Raw genomic sequence first — 25,843 nt, forward strand, 5'->3', positions numbered from 1 at the left:
TATGTTGACAGGTTTGTTAAAAAAGTGGTGTCAAATTTAGGGTGACCCTTAGGGGTTCATTTGTGCCGTATCCGGCACCTCTTGATTTTGGCCGGACTTATTTGGCCAGATCCGGCTCGTGTATAGAAAATAATAATAATATAAAAACGTTTTTAAAAATGTATTGTAATAGCCCCGAATGGGGGAAAAGAAAGAGAGGAGTAGTTGATGGCTTTCTCCACTTTATTGTGGCAACAATAATAAAACAGCAAACAAAATAACAGCGGACTGCTGCCACATTCTACCGCGAACTTTTGCTTCTCGCCCGTCTCCCCCTCGTTTCATACTTCTCACAGCTCTCCAGTCCCAGCGTCTCTTAAAGGGACCGTGCATTAGGGGTGTGACAAAATATCAAAATGGGGATATATCGTGATATTTTATATCCCAAAAGGTTATCGATATGCTCCTGCCAAGAATCGAGATGTCATTTTAAAAAGGTGTCAATGTCTAAAAAAATAAAAGCCAACAAGTTTCTACCAAAATCTTCTACCATAATACTCAGATAGCAGACCGACATTGAACAAACGTTGATTTTCCATCAAAATCAGTATGGTTGACATCAAAATTTTCGACGTCAAGTGACGTTGAAACAACGTTGTTCTATAGTATGTCAGGCGATGGTTGGGTTAACAGTGTTTTATAGTTGATGAACAAATTTTGGCAAATAGTTGACTTATTATGACCGGGAAATATGATTGAAAAGTCATTGAATTATGGATGAGCGGGCGTTTTGGTCGAAAACATAACATTGATTCAGCGTTGTTCCAATATTATTAATAATCGAAATGACGTTTAGGTTTTATAAGTATTTTAACGTTGAAACAACATTCATTGAGGGTGCAAAAGTGACGTTGATTCAACGATATAAGATCAACAGCGGAATGTTGATCCAACATCTTTTCAACGTCAGTCTGCTCTCTGGGTATTGTCTGTTAACTCTAAGGCTGCATTAACAGTGCTCAACGCCGAATCCATTTAGACTGGGAACGTTCGTTCATTCGAAACCAGAGCATTCACAGTCATTCTCCCCGATTTTCAGGGCATTTACAGGTCACTTGCTGTTTATTTTAGGGCATTTACAGTTTATTTCCTGTTGAGTTTGAGCCACTGTCTTTTCATTTGAGTGATTCCCAGGTCACTACCTGTGTTTTTTGAGTTACAGAACAGGAAGTTCCCATAAAATACCCCATAATCAAGAGGAAGTAACTGAAAATCAACTGGTAAATGACCTTAAATGGCCCAAAATTACCTCATTGCCTGGCATTGGCTGCCACTGACGGCCATAGACGTCCAATCCGTTTGAAGTGGGAGAGATCAAATCAAATCCCAGTTTAAATGGATTGGACGTCTACTCGTGATAAACACATTCCAATTCACAGCAGAAGCTCGTTTTTCTGTTTATTAGTTATTTGTGGAATATCCTAGAATGATTTCCTGTCCAATGTTTCGATAATCGTTGTATCGCCATATCGTCAGATCATCTTTATCGTGAGCTTTGTATCGCAAATCGTATTGTATCGGCATGTACCAAGAGGTTCCCACTCCTACCATGCAGTGTCTTGTTTTGAGGTTTTTGTTGACAAAGGTATTGAACACACGACGTGCTGACAACTTTCTTCATTAACACATGGAGCTAACAACATGAACACAACTTGTGGCTCTTGAGTTGGCAGGCTGTGCCTCTCTATCTCACTCCCGCATCACGTGACCAAAACAACAGTAATGTTGCGTGCACTTAGGGGTGCCTCGGAAACCATTATATCATTATATTATTATATTATATATATATTATATATATATATTATATTATATTATTATATTATATCATTATATCATATATTATATTATATCATTATATCATTATATCATTACATACATTACAGTATAAAATAAAAGAATAATATGCATAAATTAATTTACAGAACAAATCCCAAGAATTGCATGTTGTTTATAAAAATCTAACGTCATTTGAAAGAGTTGGAGATTTGTTGATGCACTGAAAAGCTGGACCAACAAATCATGCCCCTGACATAAAAAAAATAATAATAATAATTAAAAAAAAACTTTACAGCATCTGGGGAGCAAGCAGCCAGGATCAAACGGTATTTCAACATGCCAAAAAAACTGTTGCATTTACTGTCTTCTTTTCAAAAAGAAGGAAGATGGTTAAAAATGAGTCGGAAAAGCACAAAGAAAAGAAAGAAAAAAAGAAAAGTCCCACAGCATGGCAAGTGGGCATTTGCATTTTGTTTTCAGCACCATTTTCTGCGTATGTTCCAGGACCTGTGCCCGTCGTGTCATCCCTGCGCTGTCATATGTACCGTACTTTGCGTCACTGGTGACCATGTTTTGATTTCCAAAAAAAGAGGACACTCGACCCGGCCTCGAGATACTTAAATTTTACTCGTTCACTCAATGATGCCTTTTCACTTTAATATAATTAAAGTGTGCCTCATCCACCTGGATGGATTTTTTTTTTTTTTAAACAAAGAAAAGTTTTATAACAAAATAATAGCTATATAACCAAAGACACAAAATCTCAGAGGTTACTCTTTATTATTCCTAAAACAATAGAACAATAATAATGTAAAAAAAAACTGGAATGAAAAGATGAAAAAAAAAAAGCCTCTTCTGTATTAGCGAATCATCCTTGAACTAAATAATAGCTGTCTTTTCAATTCTTACTTTACAAAAAATAATCTGAAATAATGTTATAAATAATACCTCTTCTGTAGAAAATTCAGCTTGAACTAAAAGCTCTTTTTTCTTTCCAATGAAATAATGTAAACAAAACCGTAGCCTCACAACAATGCTAATATAAAAAAGAAAACTAAAAAAAATGTCACTCTAGTCTTCAGTTTTTTTGTTTGTTTTAGCACTTTTTTGGGAAGATGGAACACTGCTCTTACGTCTGTTTTCTCTGTTACTGAGCACAGCAGAACCAACCGCTAAGTAGGCTCTCTGGGAACATGTCACAGGGATCTCTGTACCGTAGTATTGTGCATAGCGTCAGTCAATTTCAACACATGCTAACTGGTTCCATGAAAAATAATGAAATCTGGGCATTTACATTAATTTATAAAACCCAGCCTGACACCCAGGGCAGGATGTAAAAAGTGGACGTGTTCGGGCAAAAGAAGACATTTGGTCACCATAGTCCAGGGGTCGGCAACGCAAAATGTTGAAAGAGCCATATAGGAGCAGAAGTAAAAATATGTCTGAAACTGCAAAAAATTGAAAGCCTTATAATGAAAGCAACACATGCTGTATGTATCTGTCTTTGCCATATTAGCCTACTATCAACATGACTAAGTTGGCTACAAATTTATAATGAGCCTTCATGACATGACAGTGCGCCTTATAATCCAATGCGCCTTATATATGGAGCAATATTGGTTAATGATGGCATGACATTCCATTTTGCTCAGCTCCATCTTGTGGATGCATAACGCAATGCCAACCACTACACCTACTACTAATACAACTGCACCTTATTTTCCAGTGCGCCCTATACATGAAAACAGTTTTAAAAGAGGCCATTCATTGGAGGTGCGCCTTATACTCCGATGTGCCTTATTGTGCGGAAAATATGGTAAATCAGGGGCGTTACCGGGGGCGGGCACCACGGACACGCTCTGCCCACCCAAAGAAAACTGGATGTAGTACTAACGGCAGCCTGGGCACTGCATATGGTATCCCATTCATATACTGTACGTAGTACTGATGTGTTGAGTTTGGTGAGTTTTGAAGCATTCTGAGGGGGTCAAAGTAGGGCTCAAAGCGTCGGTGGGACAAAAAATGACTGCTGGCGGGCGCTACATAGTGTAGGCTATTTGGAATTTGTCGTTACACGGCATCAAAGATTGCACCTGTCTTGACCTGCCTGCAGATTTTGGTGCATTTTAAAGCATTCTAAGGGGGTCAAATTGAGTTCAAGGGGGCTACGGAACAAATAATAACTATTATAATAATTATAATAATAATAAAAAAAAACGAGGAACCACAATAGATTACTTAAAAAAAACATTGTCACCTGCATGTCCTTACTGTTCAGTTATGGATGTGTTATCAGTAGGGCTGTCAAACGATTAAAATTTTTAATCGAGTTAATTACAGCTTAAAAATTAATTAAACATAATTAATCGCAATTAATCGCAATTCAAACCATCTATAAAATATGCCATATTTTTCTGAAAATTATATATTTATTCTGTAAAATAATTTGTTGGAATGGAAAGATAAGACACAAGATGGATATATACATTCAACATAAGGTACATAAGGACTGTAGTGACTATTTCACTCTACTGTCATTTAAATCTGTCTATGCTGTCCTCACTCCGAAGCATCTACTTTTTCCAAAGCTAGACAGCTAGTGAACGACGCCTTAATAATCAGACTTCTTCCTTTTTCATCTGATTTATTAATAAAATGGCCTCAAACCACTGTCCTCTTTAGACCGTAGTGAAACTACAAAAAAAAAGTACACAAGCATTGCATTAGCAACAACGTTAGCTTAGCACGCTATACAGGTTGACTAAACATAAACAAAAAGCGTCTCATACAAAAAATATAACATTTCGCTTACTAACATAATATGTACATTCTTTACAACAACCATACTTACGAACAAATCTTGTCCAAGGAGCATATAAGCACAACATTACAACGTAGGCGTCAGCCCGAGACGTCGTGCAGCCATATTGAACTGGCAAGAAAAAAATAAACCATGTCACAAAGCGACCACAAGAGTTCGCTGTTAGACAGCACAAAAGGCCTTGCTGTAAAACTTACCAAAAGGCAGAATACTGTCTGAGCGGGACATGTGCATTAATTGCGTCAAATATTTTAACGTGATTAATTAAAAAAATTAATTACCGCGCGTTAACGCGATAATTTTGACAGCCCTAGTTATAAGTCAAATAAAATCAAATTAACTTTTATTTGTTTGGACCAAATCACAACAACAGTTATCTCAAGGAGAAAAAATGTTGTGTACATTCTGATAATTTCCATCGCTAAGAAACATCCTACATTAATGGCAAATATGTAAACTTTACTGGTTTGTTGTTTTAGCTTGCTTGGAGGAGAGTAATTGTAAAAAAAAAAAAAAAAAAAAGTCTCACATTGCCCCAGTAGCCCCTATACTTATACAGTCATGGACAAAATTATTGGCACCCCTGGAATTTTTCCAGAAAATACAGCATTTCTTACAGAAATTATTGCAATTACAAATGTTTTCAGTATGAATGTCTTTATTTCTTGGATGTGCAAATGTAAACAATCTTACACAGAATGCAAAAAATGGGCTGGACAAAATTGTTGGCACCCTCAACTCAATATTTGGTTGTGCATCCTTTAGAAGAAATAAGAGAAAGCAATCGCTTCCTATAACCATCAACAAGTTTCGTGCACCTCTCAGATGGAATTTTGGACCACTCTTCTTTTGCGAACTGTTCTAGGTCTCTCAGATTTAAAGGATGCCTTCTTGCAACAGCAATTTGGAGATGTCTCCATAGTGTTCAATGTGATTTAGATCTAGACTCATCGATGGGCACCTCAGAATTCTCCAGCGCTTTGTTTCCAACCGTTTCTTGATGCAATTTTCGGTATTTTGGGGGGTCATTCTCATTGTCCTGTTGGATCACCCACGACCTCTGACGCAGACCCAGTTTTCTGGCACTACATCCTACATTGCGGCTCAAAACATTTTGAGGGTGTCCATATTTAATGACTCCTTGCACACTCTGGGTCAAGGCACCCAGTGCCAGAGGCAGCAAAACTACTCCAAAAGATCATTGGACCTGTACCATGTTTGACTATAAGAACTGTGTTCTTTTCATTGTAGGCCTCATTCATTTTTTTGTGGTACTGTCATGGGTGTTCCAACAGGACATTGACCCAAAACTCAAATAGCCCCAAGAAATGGCTGGAGACTAGTGCCCAATACTTTTTTTTTTAAATAAATGTCAGAAATGCATTAATTTTACTGCATCCTTCTTTAGAATCCTACCGTTTAAAAAATCAACATCTGATCTGAATCATAGCCACGTTAATACGATTTGTAATAAACCCAAATGTTTGTAAATTTGTCAAGGATTCAGCATGTGGAGAAACTCAACTTACGTTTCTGTTTCAAGATGTCTGCCAACTACTTACACCGCCAACTCCTCTTTAAAACATCTTTCCTTATCAATGTTTGTGAATATATTATGTCTAAACCAGCAATATATCTACAATATATCTAAACCCCAAAAAGCGCTCTTACTCCGAAACCCATGTTCAAATGCATTTTCAAGCCATTTTTATTGAACAAGCGAAATGTAACAGTTTTTTTTACTATTTGCAATCGCCTGCTATATGTTGTAAACACCGCAATATCTTGTAAACACTGTTAAAACATTACAAAAAAGATCAAATTCGCCGCGAAGAAGGAATGAAACTACGGAAGCTTTCGTGTTTTCCATGACAACAAAGAAGCAAACGTAGCTTTGATTGGCTACCGGTATCGGCGTTAGTCTCGCGAGCAAACGCTATTTTTAACATCCGCGAGGATTAACAAACATTTGAATGGACAGTTTACAGCCCTAAAATATTATCCAATATTCATTTAAAGGCGTTTTGCAGTTTGTTTAAGAGCACGGTTACGGTTAAAAAGATGACCTTTGCTGCTTTACCTGAATCGATCGAGAGTTTATCCGATGTCAGACGAGCGTCATCTGGTTGTGGCGTTATCTCACTTCACGATGAAGACGTGTTAGCTGGCCTAACACTAGTTTCAGTAAATCACAAGAATGTACCAGGCTTGGACCTCAGAGAGCATTTTCTTGTGTCACTTCACCAACATGTAAGTTTCAGGTTTCAAAACTCCTACCTCGTCAAATCTACATTGTTCATGGCAGATTGTTTTTAACACGTTAATTGAACTACGAACTACAGTACTTTTCCAATTTTGATTTACATATAATCTGTATTTTTTCTGCTGTTTAAAATGCCCGTTTATTGTTATTTATTGTTGCAAAATTAAATGGCTGGTTATTGTCGTGTTTTTTTTTATTTTTATTTTTTTAATATAAACTCAATTCTCTGAAAGCAAGTTTATATTTCAATTTCATGTATTGATATTTACCTCAAACTGCAAGGAAAATATAAATGTTTTTTTTTTTTTTTTTTCTCCAGACCTGGTTGAGAATCCAATGGATGAAAAGAATTTCGATGCACTGAAAGACCTTGTTGGAAAGCCATTTCTAGCAGGTGATTTTGACATAAACTCACACACACACACACACACACACACACTAAGTTAACGCTGTACTGTTTTTCATCTAATCGTTTTGTATTCATTGCCTCTAGGTGTTTTATTCGGAAGTACATATTGTAACTATTACGTTGAAAGTGCTAAAAAAAAAAAAAAGACACAAACTCAAATAATAAATATTGGTGTTGCACAGATACCATTTTTTGGCCCCAATACCAATACCTGGCTGTGCAGTATAAACTGATACTGATACCATACCGATACCACTTTGTTTGAAATTATATATGTATATATATGTATATATACGCAGTGCCTTGCAAAAGTATTCGGCCCCCTTGAATCTTGCAACCTTTCGCCACATTTCAGGCTTCAAACATAAAGATATGAATTTTTTTGTTGTTGTCAAGAATCAACAACAAGTGGGACACAATCGTGAAGTGGAACAACATTTATTGGATAATTTAAACTTTTTTTAACAAATAAAAAACTGAAAAGTGGGGCGTGCAATATTATTCGGCCCCTTTACTTTCAGTGCAGCAAACTCACTCCAGAAGTTCAGTGAGGATCTCTGAATGATCCAATGTTGTCCTAAATGACCGATGATGATAAATAGAATCCATCTGTGTGTAATCAAGTCTCCGTATAAATGCACCTGCTCTGTGATAGTCTCAGGGTTCTGTTTAAAGTGCAGAGAGCATTATGAAAACCAAGGAACACACCAGGCAGGTCTGAGATACTGTTGTGGAGAAGTTTAAAGCCGGATTTGGATACAAAAAGATTTCCCAAGCTTTAAACATCTCAACGAGCACTGTGCAAGCCATCATATTGAAATGGAAGGAGCATCAGACCACTGCAAATCTACCAAGACCCGGCCGTCCTTCCAAACTTTCTTCTCAAACAAGGAGAAAACTGATCAGAGATGCAGCCAAGAGGCCCATGATCACTCTGGATGAACTGCAGAGATCTACAGCTGAGGTGGGAGAGTCTGTCCATAGGACAACAATCAGTCGTACACTGCACAAATCTGGCCTTTATGGAAGAGTGGCAAGAAGAAAGCCGTTTCTCAAAGATATCCATAAAAAGTCTCGTTTAAAGTTTGCCACAAGCCACCTGGGAGACACACCAATCATGTGGAAGAAGGTGCTCTGGTCAGATGAAACCAAAATTGAACTTTTTGGCCACAATGCAAAACGATATGTTTGGCGTAAAAGCAACACAGCTCATCACCCTGAACACACCATCCCCACTGTCAAACATGGTGGTGGCAGCATCATGGTTTGGGCCTGCTTTTCTTCAGCAGGGACAGGGAAGATGGTTAAAATTGACGGGAAGATGGATGCAGCCAAATACAGGAACATTCTGGAAGAAAACCTGTTGGTATCTGCACAAGACCTGAGACTGGGACGGAGATTTATCTTCCAACAGGACAATGATCCAAAACATAAAGCCAAATCTACAATGGAATAGTTAAAAAATAAACGTATCCAGGTGTTAGAATGGCCAAGTCAAAGTCCAGACCTGAATCCAATCGAGAATCTGTGGAAAGAGCTGAAGACTGCTGTTCACAAACACTCTCCATCCAACCTCACTGAGCTCGAGCTGTTTTGCAAGGAAGAAAGGGCAAGAATGTCAGTCTCTCGATGTGCAAAACTGATAGAAATATACCCCAAGCGACTTGCAGCTGTAATTGGAGTAAAAGGTGGCGCTACAAAGTATTAACGCAAGGGGGCCGAATAATATTGCACGCCCCACTTTTCAGTTTTTTATTTGTTAAAAAAGTTTAAATCATCCAATAAATTTTGTTCCACTTCACGATTGTGTCCCACTTGTTGTTGATTCTTGACAAAAAAATTAAAATTTTATATCTTTATGTTTGAAGCCTGAAATGTGGCGAAAGGTTGCAAGGTTCAAGGGGGCCGAATACTTTTGCAAGGCACTGTATATGTATATATATATATATATATATATATATATATATATATACACACAGTATACACAAACACAGTATACACACACACACACAAAGTAGGGCTGCAGCTATCAAATATTTTAGCAATCGAGTACTTGACTGAAAAATTTATTGATTAATCGAGTAATCGGATAAAACATTATTTTTTAGGTAAAGAGCAATTATAAATATACTTGAGAAAGTCATTTCACCTAATATTGAAACATTTCCAGACAGTCTTTCTTTTCAATGAACATTGTTCAAAACAATCAACGATTGCATCTCAGATGTGACTAGAAAAAATGCCCAACAAATTCACTGCTTTCACTCAGAAAGCTTATAGATCTTATTAAAAAAAAAAAAAAAAATCTTATTTCTTACCTCAAAATGTCATTACACTTGATAACACACATCACTTAAAAGTTCACGTGTTTTTCCCACGTGTTTCAATTGAATTTCCGTTTGTGTCAAGCTATCTTTAGGTTCTAGTTAAATTTTAAATTAATCTAAATTTTAAGTCCTGATAGGATTTTGAGATTTTGCAACGTGCAAAATAAATGTCTAATCCTGCAGTATTGGAGAACATTAGGCACAGTGCTACTTGGTGTTTTATCCAGCAGTGACTACTGAGCTAAAATTGACAGTTAGGTTTATTATGTTTTTATTTTACACCCTTATCACTCTACAGCGCTGTATTTTTACAGATTAAATAAAGCCTGTATGTAAGACACGTTAGCCACACATCGACAGTAGTCATAATTAATAGAAACCTAGCCCTCCGCAGGGCTAACGTTACGTTAGCAAGGTACAGTAACGTTAATTTTATTTGTTAGTGGTGAGAAGTCTACTGCTTTAAGATGGCTGATGTTTACTATGTCTGGCGAGTTTGTCATTTCGCATCTAGTTCTATATACATGGGCTAACTCGTCCGAGTCTGTCATTTTGCATCTAGTTCCATATACATGTGATCGATGAGACGCATCAGACACTACGCTATCACCGTAGCATCATGCGGGCGTAGTTTGTAGCAAGGTTTGCATAGATTGTAGCAGCTGTCGGCTACAATCAGGTATTATTGCTTCTTCCTCTACAGACGTGACGTCAGTGCGTTGTCCCTCAGTAAAAGTAGTCCTGGCAAAAGGTGATGCTAAGACCTGGCAAAATTAAACAATTCCTCGAGGCGAATAAAGTTACTCGGATCAACTTTTAAACTGGAGTTACTCGAGTATTTTTTTCAGCTCTAGCACAAAGTGAATCCACTTGAACTTTTTATTGCATACCGGGTATGGGTAATAATAGTTAAATAAACCTTTGGCTCTCATAGGCCAAAATACTGCTAAATTTGTAAAAAATTAAAACATGTATAATACTAGCCCAACAGTAAGAAAGTAAAAATACAATGAATAAACAGAGTAAACTTTTTTAAACCCTGCGTTTTGGCTCTCAAAGGCCAAACAGTGCAACTTTCATGAAATTATTAGTAATAGTAATTGACTACAGCATCCTGTCTCTCTATTAGCATCCCTCTCTGTGCACCAGCAGCAACGCACACTTAGCCACTTAGCCGCTTAGCTTACTTCTACTGCACTTTTGAATAGGCTTGCCACCCGTCCTTTGAAATAAGAAATCGTTCCGAAGTGGGAATTAAAATTTGCATTCCGTAATCAACCAATACGGAATATATATAAATAGATACATTTCTATGCAATTTAGGAGTTTTGGGGATGTCCCTTTTTTGTCGCCTGTACAGCTTTTGACGGGAGAGTCCCTGATTTCTATTTCTGAAAGGTGGCAACCCTACTTTGGAAACAATTCTCAAATTACTACGGCACTTCTTTCAGTGAAATACAATATAAGTGAAGTAGATGAAGTGAACCGCCCAGCCCCCTTTCTCTGGACAGCAGTCCTACTGTTCCAGCCTCAAACTCTGAGTTCGTTCACATGTTTCGTCTTCAAATGTTTCAACAGGTTCGAGGTATTGAAACTGGCCGATTTAACTCCACCTCTCGAAACTTTCAGGCCGCAAATCTTGCATGCAACCATTGATCGTACTCGGCGAAATTTCTATGCTGAAATATTTCCAGACTGCCGCCATTTCTCCTGGTTTGTTTTTCCTCCAGATGAATAAGCTGCCCCGGCACTGGTTAAGAGTGGCTATTGGCCCGCTCTCATTGGTCTGGAGCAGGCCAATAGCAATAGCTGCTTGGTGGGCAAAGTGATCACGTGTCATCACACAACACAGAGACAGAGTCGAGTGAGCGTCAGGGGGAAAAAAGGCTGCAGTCAAATGTTATAATACTGGACCGGTAAATGGTTTTGGCGCCATTTTAGTTGGTACTCGCCGATACCGATACCACCATTTTAGTGCGGGATCCCCTCGCCGATACTGGTATCGTTATTAGTGCATCATTAATTAATATTCAGCTTTTGTATTATATTTTTCCTTCACAATATAAACATTTAAATTAAAATGCATTTTTTAAATTTCTAGAATTACAAATAACAATATAATTTCTCAAAATAATAGTCATTCCGTAGTGTTCCGTAACTCAAATGGAACATCCAAAATCAAGTACCACAAAATTGATACAATTCATATCATTTCAGACCAAATTTCATGGGAAAAATACTTTAATCCATACATGTTTTAAAGTACTGTATCACAGTCAGTTGATTGTTACCTTTTTTTTTTTTTTGCACACAACAAAGAAGACGCTCAAGTTGGCATTGATGGGAAAGACCATTTGTTATTTGTTATTGTATTAATAATAATAATACATTTTATTTCTAGACCGCTTTTCATGCCACACAGATGCTTCACAAGAAAAATGGAGACAAAGTAGCTCATAAACCATTACAACAAAACAATCATAAAATTACATTACAATCAGGATAAAAGTAAATAAAAAATAGGAGGTCAAGATAGAACAGAGATGAGGATCATGGTAGGTAAAAAAAAAGTTTGTAATGTAATTTTAATGATAACTATTAAGCATGAAATGAAACTAATTGCAACAAAAACGTCGCTGGCTGATCGTTACAATAACCGTAATTACTATTTATGGATATTACATATACTGTACACTATCTAAAAGAGCATACCTATGAAACATTTAGTTTGTGCACCATTGTCCTGAGGTATAAACAAGAATCAATGAGACTGCGATCAGAGCTTACGGCATCATGAGATACGTTCACCTAATGAGGACCACGTGTCTCGTGCATACTAAAAAGATCAGCATGTGCCAAAGCTCCACCTCATTATTTGACTGCCAATTTAAGGATTGTTTCAGTATCTAGACAACAGGTCTTACTTAGTACACAAGGTGTAATATACACTTGTGCTCTAAGCGCAATCCAGTTAAATTTTTATTCCAAGAATTGTTGAAGTCATATCACTGAGCTAGTAGTGTGAGGTCAAATTCATGCTTCATACATTAATATTTCTTGTGTGTGTGTGTTACTTTTAGAAAAATCAGGCTTATTCACTCAAGAGGAGGAGAAGGTGGGTGTTATAATTATTTTTGTACAGAAATACCACTGCTGGCCAAAAGTATTGGCACCCCTGCAATTCTGTCAGATAATGCTCAATTTCTCCCAGAAAATAACAAATTACAAATGCTTTGGTAGCAATATCTTCATTTGTTTTGCTTGCGATGAAAAAACACAAAAAAGAATAAAACATTTTTAAATCATTATCATTTTAAACAAAACTAAAAACAAAATTGACCGGACAAAAGTTTTTGCACCATCAGCCTATTACTTGGTAGCACAACTTTTAGACAAAATAACTGTGAACAACTGCTTCTGGTATCCATCACTGAGTTTCTAACAATGCTCTGCTGGAATTTTAGACCATTCTTCTTTGGGCAACTGCTCCAGGTCTCTCAGATTTGAAGGGTGCCTTCCCCAAACTGCCATTTTCAGATCTCTCCACAGCTGTTCTCTGGGATTCAGTTCTGGACTCATTGCTGGCCACTTTAGAAGTCTCCAGTGCTTTCTCTCAAACCATTTTCTTGTGCTTTTTGAAGTATGTTTAAGGACATTGTCCTGCTGGAAGACCCATGACATCTGAGGGAGATCTAGCGTTCTCACAACGGGCCTTACATTATGCTGCAAATTTGTTGATAGTCTTCAGACTTCATAATGCCATGCACACGGTCAAGCAGTCCAGTGCCAGAGGTAGCAAAGCAACCCCAAAACATCAGGGAACCTCCGCAATGTTTGACTGTGGGGACCATGTTCTTTTCTTTTAAGGCCTCGTTTTTTCCTGTAAACTCTATGTTGATGCCTTTTCCCAACAAGCTCTACTTTTGTCTCATCTGACCAGAGAACATTCTTCCAAAAGGTTTTTGGCTTTCATAGGTAAGTTTTGGCAAAACTCTAGCCTGGCTTTTTTAGGTCTCTTGGTCAGAAATGGGGTCTTCCTGGGTATCCTACCATAGAGTCCCTTTTCATTCAGACGCCAACGGATAGTATGGGTTGACAATGTTGTACCCTCGGACTGCAGGACAACTTGAACTTGTTTGGATGTTAGTCCAGGTTCTTGAACCACCATCCGCACAATCTTTCGTTGAAATCTCTCGTCAATTTTTCTTTTCTGTCCACATCTAGGGAGGTTAGCCATGGTGCTGTAGGCTTTACACTTATTGATGACACTGCGCACGGTAGACACAGGAAGATTCAGGTCTTTGTAGATGGACTTGTAATCTTGAGGGTGCCCATGCTTCCTCGCAATTTTGCTTTTCAAATCCTCAGACAGTTCCTCGGTCTTTTTTCTTTTCTCCATGCTCCACGTGGTACACACAAGGATACAGGACAGAGGTTGAGTCATCTTTAATCCATTTTAACTGGCTGCAAGTGCGATTTGGTTATGTGCCACAGGTAAGTAACAGGCGCTGTTAATTACACAAATTAGAGAAGAATCACATCATTTTTCAAAGGGTGCCAATACTTTAGTCCGGGCCATTTTTGGAGTTTTGTGTAAAACAATAATGATCTCCCCCCCCCCCCCCCCCCCCCCCCCCCCCATTCTCAATTGTGTTTTTTCATTGCAAGCAAAATAAATGAAGATATATTTTTACCAAAGCATTTGTAATCATTTTCTGGGAGAAATTGAGCATTATCTGACAGAATTACAGGGGTGCCATTACTTTTGGCCAGCAGTGTATGTGTCGGGAAATTATTATTTTTGTATTTTAAAGCCCACCCAGAATGCAGTATTAACGCCAGCAGTGCACTAGCAGATGAAACATAAATATGGAAAGAACATCACACATTATATCTCATGATTCTTGGAGATAATCATGGAGAGATAACTGAATATGTTTGCTTGTTTGTGTCATAAGCATTACTGGGAAATGTGAATAAGTTCGACAACATTGTTCATCTTCATTCAGAAGACAAAATAATTTTGATTTGTTTTACAGAAGGTGTGCACATCTTCTACAGCAGAAGAAGACACGAATGGTACATTTTGGGCATATGCTGTATTATTGCTGGGTGATATGGGGGGGGGGCAATATGGACTTTTTATTATCACGTTACTGATATGCCACAATGTAATATTTAATTCTAGACGAAAAATTATACAAAAATTATGACAGCTCTTTCCCGACACCCTTAATTTTCAAAAGACATTAAACAGACTTGTCATAAATGTAAAATGTATCAAGTCATGATTGGTGGAGGGTGAGACATCCGTTTTAAACACAGAATCAAAACAATACTTTTTACGGGCTGACAATCGACTTTTAAAATGGCAGAATCTCTGCTTATCCATTGAGAACCCTGTTAAAAGTATTTCCCCCAATTTATTTTTTTTTTATAGTGTCTTGAAATATTTAGGCTATTTAATGAATAAATGAATCATACATTTTGCTCCTTTGTTTTTTAGTGCTTTTGTTATTGGCTACTTTTTTCCCATTGTAGTAGTTGTAGTCGTGAATATTTTCAGTTGTTTATCACATTTACTTTCTTGCTTTCTTCTACAGTATGTCTGTTTGTTCGAGCTTCTCCATCACAGCCTGCTGACGTTGCTCGTCTGCCTTTCAGGTTCATGGTCACAAAGGACTATCTCTCGTTTACTCAGAAGCACCTTAAATCCCCGTATGAATTGGCTCTTACCTGGTCACAGTCAAGATGATAATGAGGAGGAAGGAGAAGAAGAAGGAAACTTTGTGGTGGCCTGTAACCTGGTGTCCAGATCCTCTGCACATCTGTTACGTTTGCAACAGGCTCTTCTGAGTGTGTCCGACCAAAGGCAACATGTCGGCGGGGCAGCAATTGGCACTCCCAAGGTGACCTCTTGGAGACAGTGTTGTTCAAGTTACTTTTGAAAAGTTTTAGTTACTTCTCTGAAACAGTAATTACTTGTTATTCAACTATGAAAGCAACTACCATATTTTCCACACTATCAGGTGCATTGGATATTAGGGCGCTTTCACACTAGCACTGTTTGGTCCGTTTTAAACGGACCAGGGTTTTTTTTCCTCAGATACTGCGGTTCGTTTTATAAATGCGAATCTGCAACTGAACTGTAGTTCGGACCGAACAAACGAACTTGAAAATCGTAGGTCTCGGACTGCTTTAAGCGCACCCTGCAACCAGAGCAAGGTGCGCTTTTGCTACTTTATGTGCAGCCCGCCCATCTCATTAGACCATAGGACATGGTTCCAGTAATCCATGTGCTTTGTTGACATGTCTTTAGCAAACTGTTTGCAGGCTTTCTTGTGTACCGCCTTCAGAAGAGGCTTTCTCCTGGGGTGATAGCCATGCACACCAATTTGATGTATGGTCTGAGCACTAACAGGCTGACCTCCCCCACCTCTTCAATCTCTGCAGCAATGCTGACAGCACTCCTGTAACGAGTCACATGACATTTTGGAGGGAAAATGACAAGCAGTACTCAATTTGGACATTTAGGGATGTATGTTTTTTCAAAGGGGTGTACTCCCTTTTGTTGCCAGGGGTTTAAATGTTAATGGCTATAGTTTGAGTTATTTTGAGGGGAAAATAAATTATTATATACTAGTACTTTTGTTGCCAGGGGTTTAAATATTAATGGCGTTATTTTGAGGGGGGAAAAAATTATTATATACTATTAAACTGCACACAGACTACTTTTCAATGTCTCAAAGTGTCATTTTGTCAGTGTTGTCCTACGAATAGATATGCTTAAATAGCTGCAGAAATACGAGGGGTGTACTCACTTTTGTGATACACTGTATGATTCTCCATGCTGTGACACTACACGTAGGACATCCTTGGAAGGGGAAGTACAGCGCGCACGCTATTCAAAATCAACAATGGCAAGACGGACAATTAAACATGGCCAAATGTTGTTGTGCTGGGCTAAGCACTTGCATTTGACACACGGAATCAAGTTCTAATGTGGGGGTTGTGTTTTCCATGCTGTTCCTGAAAGTGCCGTGTGAGAGTGACAGTGGACGGGACAGGCTGATCCTCCCGGGGCGTCCATTTCGTGAGAGTGACAGTGGATGGGACAGGCTGATCCTCTCGGGGTGCCGAGTCTCGCTCTTCTGGAAGTGGCGACAATTTGACAATCCAAAAAGTCACAAAAGTGAGAGCGATTGTGCACCTGTGTGACCTGGGGTACCACGCGGTTCCCTTTCGTGGTTTAATTTTCCCCTATTCATTTTTTATATGCTCCAGTTTGCTCGGCATAGAGTCAGGAGGGAGCGACCCTGCCACTGGCTGAGCAGCGACTTAATTTATGCGACATTACGTGCAGCGTCACAGCACCACGCTGTGACGTTGGAGGGAGGTAATTAGTCTTCTATTTTTTCTATCAATGAGTGCGCCTTTCGTTCACCTGAAGTTACTTGGTAAGTTCGGTTGGCGCAGTGTGAATGCTGAACCTTGACAACAACTCATTTACAAATGCTGTTGTGAGGTAGCTCTCCAACCGGACCCTGTTCCTCTTGGTCTAATGTGAAAGCGCCCCTAGGCGCATCTTCAATGAATGACCTAGTTTAACAGTTTTCATATATTAGGCGCACCACATTATAAGGCACATTGGTATTAGTATTAGCAGCAGTACCAGTAGTTGTTTGTTACGTTATGTTTCCACTAGAATCTAGTGGATCTAGTGACTAGATGGAGCTGTGTTAACAGGAATATCATGCCACAATTAACTAATATTGATCCATCTATAAGGTACATCAGATTATAAGGCGCACTGTAGGCTTTTGAGAAAATAGGAAGGCTTTTAGGTGCGCCTTATAGTGCGGAAAATACGGTACTTTAAGTTGCTTTACCTAAAAAAAGAAATCATAAACAATTACTTAAAAAATTATTACAAATATTTGTATTTCCACCCTGCAAAGCCTCCACTCTCAGTGTCATGCGTACTTGCCATTGCAGCATATGTTAATGTTCAACCAGAGTTTTTTGTGTGTACATAATCTTGATTGGTTTGTCTGTGTTTAGTCCAGCCATACTCTAAGACTGACTTTGATTGGCTTTACTCTGGCATCTTGATCTATGTTAGCTGATCAATAACCTCATCTGGGACAGGCTGTGTTCATGTTAAAATGAATACAGCCAAGTGGACTCCCAGGCTAGTATGAGAGCACAAAGCTGTCATCAGAGAACACCACCGATAGCACGCTCTCTCTCTCACAGAAGCAGAGACGTCTGTCAAATACAGATAGACTTGCGTGCAACGGCACAGCAGAGGGAGACTTTTCACTTGTATCATGTAACCAAAACCAAAAAGACTGGCTGCAAATATGCTGGTTTCAGTGAAATTGACAGTGCTCGTCCCTCCCGGTCAAAATGAATTGGACGCCTACCGCTGTCAGAGGCAGCCAATGAGCTACTAACATGGACACTATTCTAGCAGGAGATTTTGGTAGGAACCTGATGTTTCGTTTTTATCAATAACCTTTTGGGATACAAATTACAGCGATATATCGCCATTTCGAAATATTTTCACACCCCTAATGCAAAGGTTGGGATACTTCTTTTAATGTGGTCAAACTTTCAGAACATTTCCTTTTTCCTGATTCGTTTATTTCAGTCAGTCCTGATCTCAAAGCGCAAATTAAAATTTAATACAGTCAGTGTACAAGTATACCTTGTAAGTAAGTTTTTGACTTGGTCTAAATACTTGTTTTCCTCTTTAATCCTGGTCAAGATGTGTGTCAAGAGTAGGACATTGTCAAGTGATGGTCTCCTGGTTGTGCCCTCGGCGTCCTTCTTGAATAAGCACTACAATGCTCTGTGGAAGCTCCTGGAGCAAAGATCACTGTTGCTTTTTATCCACGAGTACACCAGGAGGGCTCATTTTGCTGCTGCGTACATCTCGAAAGTTGACCTTCTGCTTGAGAATCACTTGAAGAAGTCACACCTCTCATACAACCCGGTATGTACAAAATGTGCATATAGCAATGCAATTGTCGTTTAGTCACTAATTAAATAATTTTTTGATTGATTATTGATCTTATCCATCATTCCAAGCTGTTGGTAAAGTAACAAAAAAATTTAAGTAATACTGTATTTTATTAAGTAAGATTAGCATTATTTCAAAATATTACACTAATAAAAGTAGTCATCCACATTTAACTAAAGTACAAGTAAAGTATTCGATGAAAAGAATGAGTGACTGCTTACCATGTTTATTTATTTTCTTTATTTAAACAATGATTTTTTTTTTTTTTTTTTTTTGCAGCGCAATATTTTTTATATGAGCTATTGTTATTCTGCGCTACATTATAACCTATTACATGACCATGTTAAGCCAAAGAAATACACAAAAATCATGGAATTCTGACTTGAAAATCTGTAGAAATGAAACTAATATAAGTGGGATATTAACTTTTAAGAGGCTGAAATCGGTGTATTTGCACAATATTATGTTACACAATTCCATAGCGAAGGTGTGAGACCAATTCGATTTATATAATTGTTCTCTTTCTTCTACTGTAAGGCCAGGCCTCCAGAGTGCCCCCAGATTAGAGCCGGGCGGTTTACTGAAAAATTTCCGTTACCGAGATGGTTCACGACGAGCGACGTAATTTTGACCATGTCAGTAAATTCGTTTTTTTAATGAAACGAAAAAATGAGTCATTTCAGCCCGCTTTGACTATGTGTTATTCGGCTATGCTCATTCCCCTTTGAGAAAGTTCAGCTAGTGTGCTTACATGTGACGTCATGTGGCTATCTGGAAAAACAAACAGAAAAATGTTGCTATTAACCGGTGTGCTAACGCTACAAGTGAACGTGATGGAGTCTGATAATCGTGAAATGGCTAACACCAGTTGGATGTTTCGCCGATGTAGCAAATTTTGGCAGAACACCGGAAACAAATGGTCTCTGCATGGGACGTGAGGTCGCCATAAACATCGACAGCGGCTCTAAAGTTGTTGAAGCGGATGAACTCAATGAGTTGATGCGGGAGCAGTGCTATTGGCATGGACTGCACCTAGCAATCAGTATGGCGTGTTATTTTGTATCTATGTGTGTGTGACTTCTCTGATAGCTTTTACAATGGATCAGCTCAGCATTCAGCATAAAGTATAATCCTTGAGTGTAGCCTATAATATGACCGTTTAATGGCCACAGCTATTTTTTCCTGTATGTGCTTGCTTTATTCTTTGTCATTACTGCCATCATAAAATCTTAAAATGTTTTATTGGCATAAAAGTTAGAGCTGTTTAGCTTACTGTGTGTGTGTGTGGGGGGGGGGGGGGGGGGGAGGGGGGGGGGTGCGTGTGTGGATTTCAGAAAATGCTCTAAAAAGAAAAAGTTAAAATGTTTTTTTTGCAGTAGGAACTTGAAGTAAACACTTCTTTTGTTGAGTGATCATGTCACAGCAGCCATTAAAAACAAGGTGTCTGATACTGTCCTATGTCTATAGTGCACTGATGAAGCGAGCGCGCTTCTATGTTGACCAGTGACGTGCGGTAAGGTTCATGGTTGGTGAGGCACTGACTCCTTTAGTGTCAGATTTCCAAATATATAAACCAAAAAGGGTAGCTTATTCAATTGTTTACTGGTTATTTCATATCTCATCAGCATTCTTCACAAAACACGCACACACAGTACATATTATCGATACGTAAAAGTAAGAAAATAACATGCATTTGCTCTACACCCTCAATGTGTTGGCCGTCTCAATTCTATAATTCATGCAACATAAATGAGAGTAAAGAGTGGTGTACAAAACCACAGAATTCAATTCTGACCTTTAGTGAAATATTCAGTTGTTTTTAAAACTTAATTCTGATACTTTAATCAATTTATTACAGATTGCTAAACAAAAAGTGTGAAAAGAAAAACAAAGGATATTTTATTTAAGTCCAAAATTTAGTTTTTAAATATTCTATTGTATTTTTCTTAGTCTAAGCTTTTTTTTTTTTTTTTTTTTTTTTTTTTTTTTTCTTAAATAAGATTGAAATGAAAACTTTGTGGTCTTGCGCCTGTCCTTCACCACAAAAACCGCCGTTACTTTGGAGGGGCATAGGTTTGGTCTCAACATTCGTAGGGACGATATAACAGCATAACCTGCATGTAGGTACAGTTTTTGCTGGGGACGGGACATTAATACGACCAAACAGATTGGATGAGGGGGCAAAGGGCCACATTTCTCATGTATATGAACCTAATTAATTAATAGGCAAAAATGATCAATGCAAAATAAATCCTTATCTACTGATAATAACTTTTACATGCATTGGTTCAGATGATACACTGTTCGATTCAAACCTTTGTTTTGAAAAAATACTAAAGAAACATTTTGAAAACTTCCTGAATAAATGTCTGGTTTTTATTAGCAAACATAAGCATAATGAAAATAATTCACTTAATAATGGTAGGGTCAATTCTATCCTTACAACATATGGAACTATTGAAAGATCTAAATTCTCTATATAACTGAACATTATATCAAGCAAAAAAGGTAAGGTTGCTTAAAAGTTGGTGGGGACAATTTTAGCATCCTGAAAAGTTGGTAGTGTTATGTCCCTACCGTCCCTATGCAAACCTACGCCCTTTTTGTAAAAGTCCTCCTTATTTTCCTTTACTTTAAAAAATCACTCCGCCTCAATGGAGAGGATTGCTTCAATTAGATCGTTCTGTGTTCTATTTGACAAGCCAGAAAACACAGTGGATGTGTCCAAATGTCTAGCTAACCTTTTATCTTTCTCAGCAAAACCATGTAATCGTTCTACATATATATACCACGTTTAGAAGAGCTTACACGTTCATCGTTACCACGAAATGTTAACTCCTGTTTAGCTAGGATGCAGGTTGCATTAATGAGGTCTTTCAAACTCTTTCGGTTTTCCTTTACCTTGGCATTGTGGATGCTACCGTTGAGCTTCCGCTGTTCGTCAAAGCCAAATCGATCCTTGAGCTTCCAAAGGTTTTTAAAGCAATCAGGCTTTAAATGTGAGTGGTCGAGCTCTCATGTTTGCTAAGGCTTCGTGGTAGTTTTTTAATGTCACAATATCTCGTGTTAGTCCAGACATTGGCACAAGTTGAGAAGAAAAGGCAGGGAAAGCAGCAAAGGCGATTTTTCGAAGGACAGCCGCATAGCCAGTCTTTTCGGGTGTACCAGTCCGTTTGAAAAGCGCGAGTTATCTTCTGTCCCTTAGTTTGAAGCAAACCTTTTAGCTCCGGTGTTGTGTTAATCGCGTCCACTTTTGACGGAAAGTCCAGTTTCACGTACGCCCCCTTTCAGTGCGGCAGAGTACTATCTGCCGCAACCTGTGCCTTTTCACTGCGGTTTTATTTCCCATCAGCAAAACTAAATATGTCGCTAACAAACATTAAACTTTAAGGGTTAAAGACATTAGCCAGACTGGGGGAAAATCAGGTCAAATAAATGTATCTGGAAACATTATAATGGCGACATGCAGATGTACGGCAACCAGCACGCTCCAATTCCATGTATCAACCCAGTTTGTTATGGATTGCGCAATCAGAGGTGAGGCTTTACTCGTTGCTGCCGCACCTCTCGTTTCATTTCGTTATTTGAACAGGAAATGGGAAAATTCAGCGATTTTGACTATAACAAATGTTTGAAATGAGTCATACATTAAGAGCAATGGACAAATATTAATATAAATTTGATGCTATAATTATTTTTTTGTCATGATGACAGGTGAGGCTCTGCCTCACCTGCCTCCCTTGACCGCACGTCACTGAGTCACTTCCGGTTTACGATGGTGACGTTACGCAGCCTTGCGGTCTACAAATAGCATTCATGTGGTACGCTATTGGAATCAGCTATACCTGCAGTCTTAACGCAGCCTAAGATACCCTTAGAAGAAGTTATTTAGAAACAAATCATCAGAGAATGAGAAAAGTATGAGAACTCCAATTGGTCTCACAAGTTTGCAATTGGATGGCTGGCCACTAAATAATGAGTGAAATAGTTGTCGATTAGTATTATGATTGTTTAGTTGTTGGTTTATCGATTGATTTTGACAGCCTTAGTTTTTTTTATTTTGACTACTATGGCTGCAATCCTGATGAAATGGTAAACCACAGCAACAGCATAAAAGTTCTGCTTTTATAAAGTTAGTGATAAAGAAAACAAGTATTAATTTTGACAATGCTTCTTCTGCAGACGCAGCACTTCTGCTCATCAGCAAAGGTCCATTTTGTCTCCTTGTGCCAGGAGTTCCGCATTCATCTCAACCACTGGTCTTGTTTGTCTGCAAAAGTCCAGGCTGATCACTACCTCAGGCGTGCTCTGGCCCAGCAGAACAAGATGCTGGAGGAGATTAGACAAACTCTTCACTTGCTTGGCCTGCAGGCTATAGTTTTAATGGAACGTTACGTGCACGCTATTCTCATTACCATGGGTCAGTCTGATTTGGACCAAATACCAAGGGAGGTCATGGCAGATATTTTAACTTCTTTAGACCTCTATAACACGGCAATGGAGGAACAGAGACTACATAACAATACCACCCATTTTAAGACTAAAATATTACAACAGATTTGTTATACCGCATTGACAAGCAATCAGAGACATCTTCCTGCTCCTGTCACAATTAAAGACTTGCTAAGCAGTTTAGCAGTGCATCATGCACATACTGCAGCCAGTCAGTTCCATTTGTGGACTACTCAGCAATGCATGTGCAAATCCCATATGAGACAGGGAATTTCTTCAAATTTGCCATCCAGATCTCCATCAACTTTGTCCTGGGAGCAGCTCCTGGATAAATTTATGTCTTGCTCCCATTTTCATACCTGCCAACTGAACAGTCCAGAACATAGGCTGCAAAACTCTACCAAGAAAAATCATCAACATCATCCCGATTTAGAAAAAGGCCCCTTTTTCCTTATCAAAGATACCAACAGGGACAACTTATCATTTCAGTGCCAGAAATGTACCAGCAATGTCAGTCAAGTGAAAACTGATCCAAAACATAAGAGCCCTTTAAGAAACCTTCAGCATTTGCAGAAGTCCAGTCCACTCAGCACCTTTTACCATTTGTCAACCATCCCACTGTCAGACTTTTTTCAACAGGACCAGTCCAAAGTGGAGCTTCTACTTCATCTGCTCGTTTCCTCCAATTACCTGCTGGCTCCAATGATATCACATCCAATGACACCTACTGCACAACAGGTTCCTTACGCTGTAACAATAGACATGCTACCAACAAATGGGAAGTCTGATCCAAACCAAAGAATTAGGGACGTAACGCACAAGGAAATTGCTGAACAGGACAGAACTACTGAGCGATCAGTAAATCTCAGGTAAACGCCCATCAACCATTATATAGTTTTAACATGTTATTGCTTTGTGTGAGAGAATCAGAATGACTTACACTGCTGGCCAAAAGCATTGGCACCCCTGCAATTCTGTCAGATAATGCTCAATCTCTCCCAGAAAATGATTGCAATTACAAATGCTTTGGTAGTAATATCTTCATTTATTTTGCTTGCAATGACCAAACACAAAAGAGAATAAAAAATAAAATCATTATCATTTTACACAAAACTCCAAAAATAAGCCAGACAAAAGTATTGGCACCCTCAGCCTAAAACTTGGTAGCACAACTTTTAGACGAAATAACTGCAAACAACCGCTTCCGGTATCAATCAGTGAGTTTTTTTTTTTTTTTACAATGCTCTGCTGGAATTTTAGACCATTCTTCTTTGGCCAACTGCTCCAGGTCTCTGAGATTTGAAGGGTGCCTTCTAGAGGTGTGCATCGGCACTACCCCCACGATTCGATTAGATTACGATTCGGAGGGCCACGATTCGATTCGATTCAGAGGGTCACGATTCGATTCGGTTCGATTCGGCAATGCACCGCGATGCCATAAAGCCTGGGATGCATTAAAATTTTAAAGCAAAGCATATTTTTCGTGAATCATAAGGCAACACAAGCGGTCAGACATTAAACAACTTTTTTATTGGATCTTGTGTCACTCCTGGTTGAAGTCAAATGAAAATACAATAAAAAACAACATCACAGCATTTAATTGGTGCTTTGAATGAGACCAGGGCTTTCTCTTTTTTTTTTTTTTTTTTTTTTTTTTTACACACAGTAGCAGCCTTTCACACAGTGCAACATCTGAACTCCTGTGCAAAATCAGTAATAACAGTCACTGTATTTTAGTCACAAAGACCCATCAATAAAAATATTCTAGTAAATATTAAAGAAAACGACAAAGAAAATATTGTAGTGCAGCAGCATCTTTATCGCAATATCAATCCAGGGATCAGTTCAGTTGCAACAAAACATCAACTAAATTGCAATGTAGAACAAAAGTAAAATGTAGGCCTAGCCCACTATACATGTGCAATCAACTTAGAAATGCAAACAGTAACTACCACATAACAATAAAAAAAATAATGAATTCAAATGAAGTGCAGCAGCATTTTAGCAGCCATAACAATCTGTTTCAACATGAGGAAATATCAGTTTTTTGCAATCGAGAGAGCAGAGAGATAGTAGAGGTTAGATCGGGCCTAAAAAATCCAGCCCGACCCGACATGGCCCGCTGGTATTGAAGCCCGACCAGACTTGGAGTGACGCGAAAAAAAAAAACGCAGCAGCAGCAATTTATTTTCATCGAGTTGGAAGAAAAAACACATGTTTTCTTTATGTTTAAATAGTCTATATATTTTTATGATCATTATAAAAGCATTTACACCACGAAATAACGCTGGGAAAGTTTAATATAAGAAAAAAAACATGCGATTTTGCAGACACACAGAGGAGATTCAAAAGGATCACATTTGTGTTGCCATTGTGTGCATAAAAAAGTGTCTTTCGTAACGAATTCTCAGTTGGCAGAAAAAAAAACGCAAGTTTTCTTAATGTTTAAATAGTCCACATATTTTTATGATCATAATAAAAGCATTTACACAACGAAATAACGCTGGGAAAGTTTAATATAAAAAACAAAAACAAAATGTGATTTTGCAGACACACAGAGGAGAAGCTTCAAAAGGATCACATTTGTGTTGCCTTCGTGTGCATAAATAAAAGTGTCTTTTGTAACGAATCGCAAGCGCCACAGCCAAAAAGCGGGCTGCGCCACTGTGTTCATGTGCGTGCACAAGCAAATGCACAATACAGAGAGCCTGTTCTCGGTTTTATCCCTTTT

General features: G+C 38.4%; 1 protein-coding gene across 2 annotated transcripts in view; it reads left to right on the forward strand.

Moving 5' to 3' along the window:
• The first annotated feature begins 6,458 nt into the window (after nt 1-6,458).
• The window catches only part of ccdc142 (coiled-coil domain containing 142), a 63,047-nt gene continuing 43,662 nt past the window's right edge, over nt 6,459-25,843 (forward strand). The window contains exons 1-7 of one of the 2 annotated variants that reach the window (XM_057849992.1): nt 6,460-6,886; nt 7,219-7,293; nt 12,716-12,750; nt 14,675-14,714; nt 15,300-15,544; nt 18,406-18,633; nt 22,843-23,981. In XM_057849992.1, coding sequence (XP_057705975.1) covers nt 7,236-7,293; nt 12,716-12,750; nt 14,675-14,714; nt 15,300-15,544; nt 18,406-18,633; nt 22,843-23,981 — 1,745 coding nt within the window. In that variant the 5' untranslated portion in view covers nt 6,460-6,886; nt 7,219-7,235. Of the gene's footprint in view, nt 6,887-7,218; nt 7,294-12,715; nt 12,751-14,674; nt 14,715-15,299; nt 15,545-18,405; nt 18,634-22,842; nt 23,982-25,843 lie in introns of both variants that reach the window. The other variant, XM_057849993.1, reaches the window with a different exon arrangement.

This window comes from Corythoichthys intestinalis, chromosome 11 (assembly GCF_030265065.1).
Source record: "Corythoichthys intestinalis isolate RoL2023-P3 chromosome 11, ASM3026506v1, whole genome shotgun sequence".
NCBI classification, from domain to species: Eukaryota; Metazoa; Chordata; class Actinopteri; order Syngnathiformes; family Syngnathidae; genus Corythoichthys; species Corythoichthys intestinalis.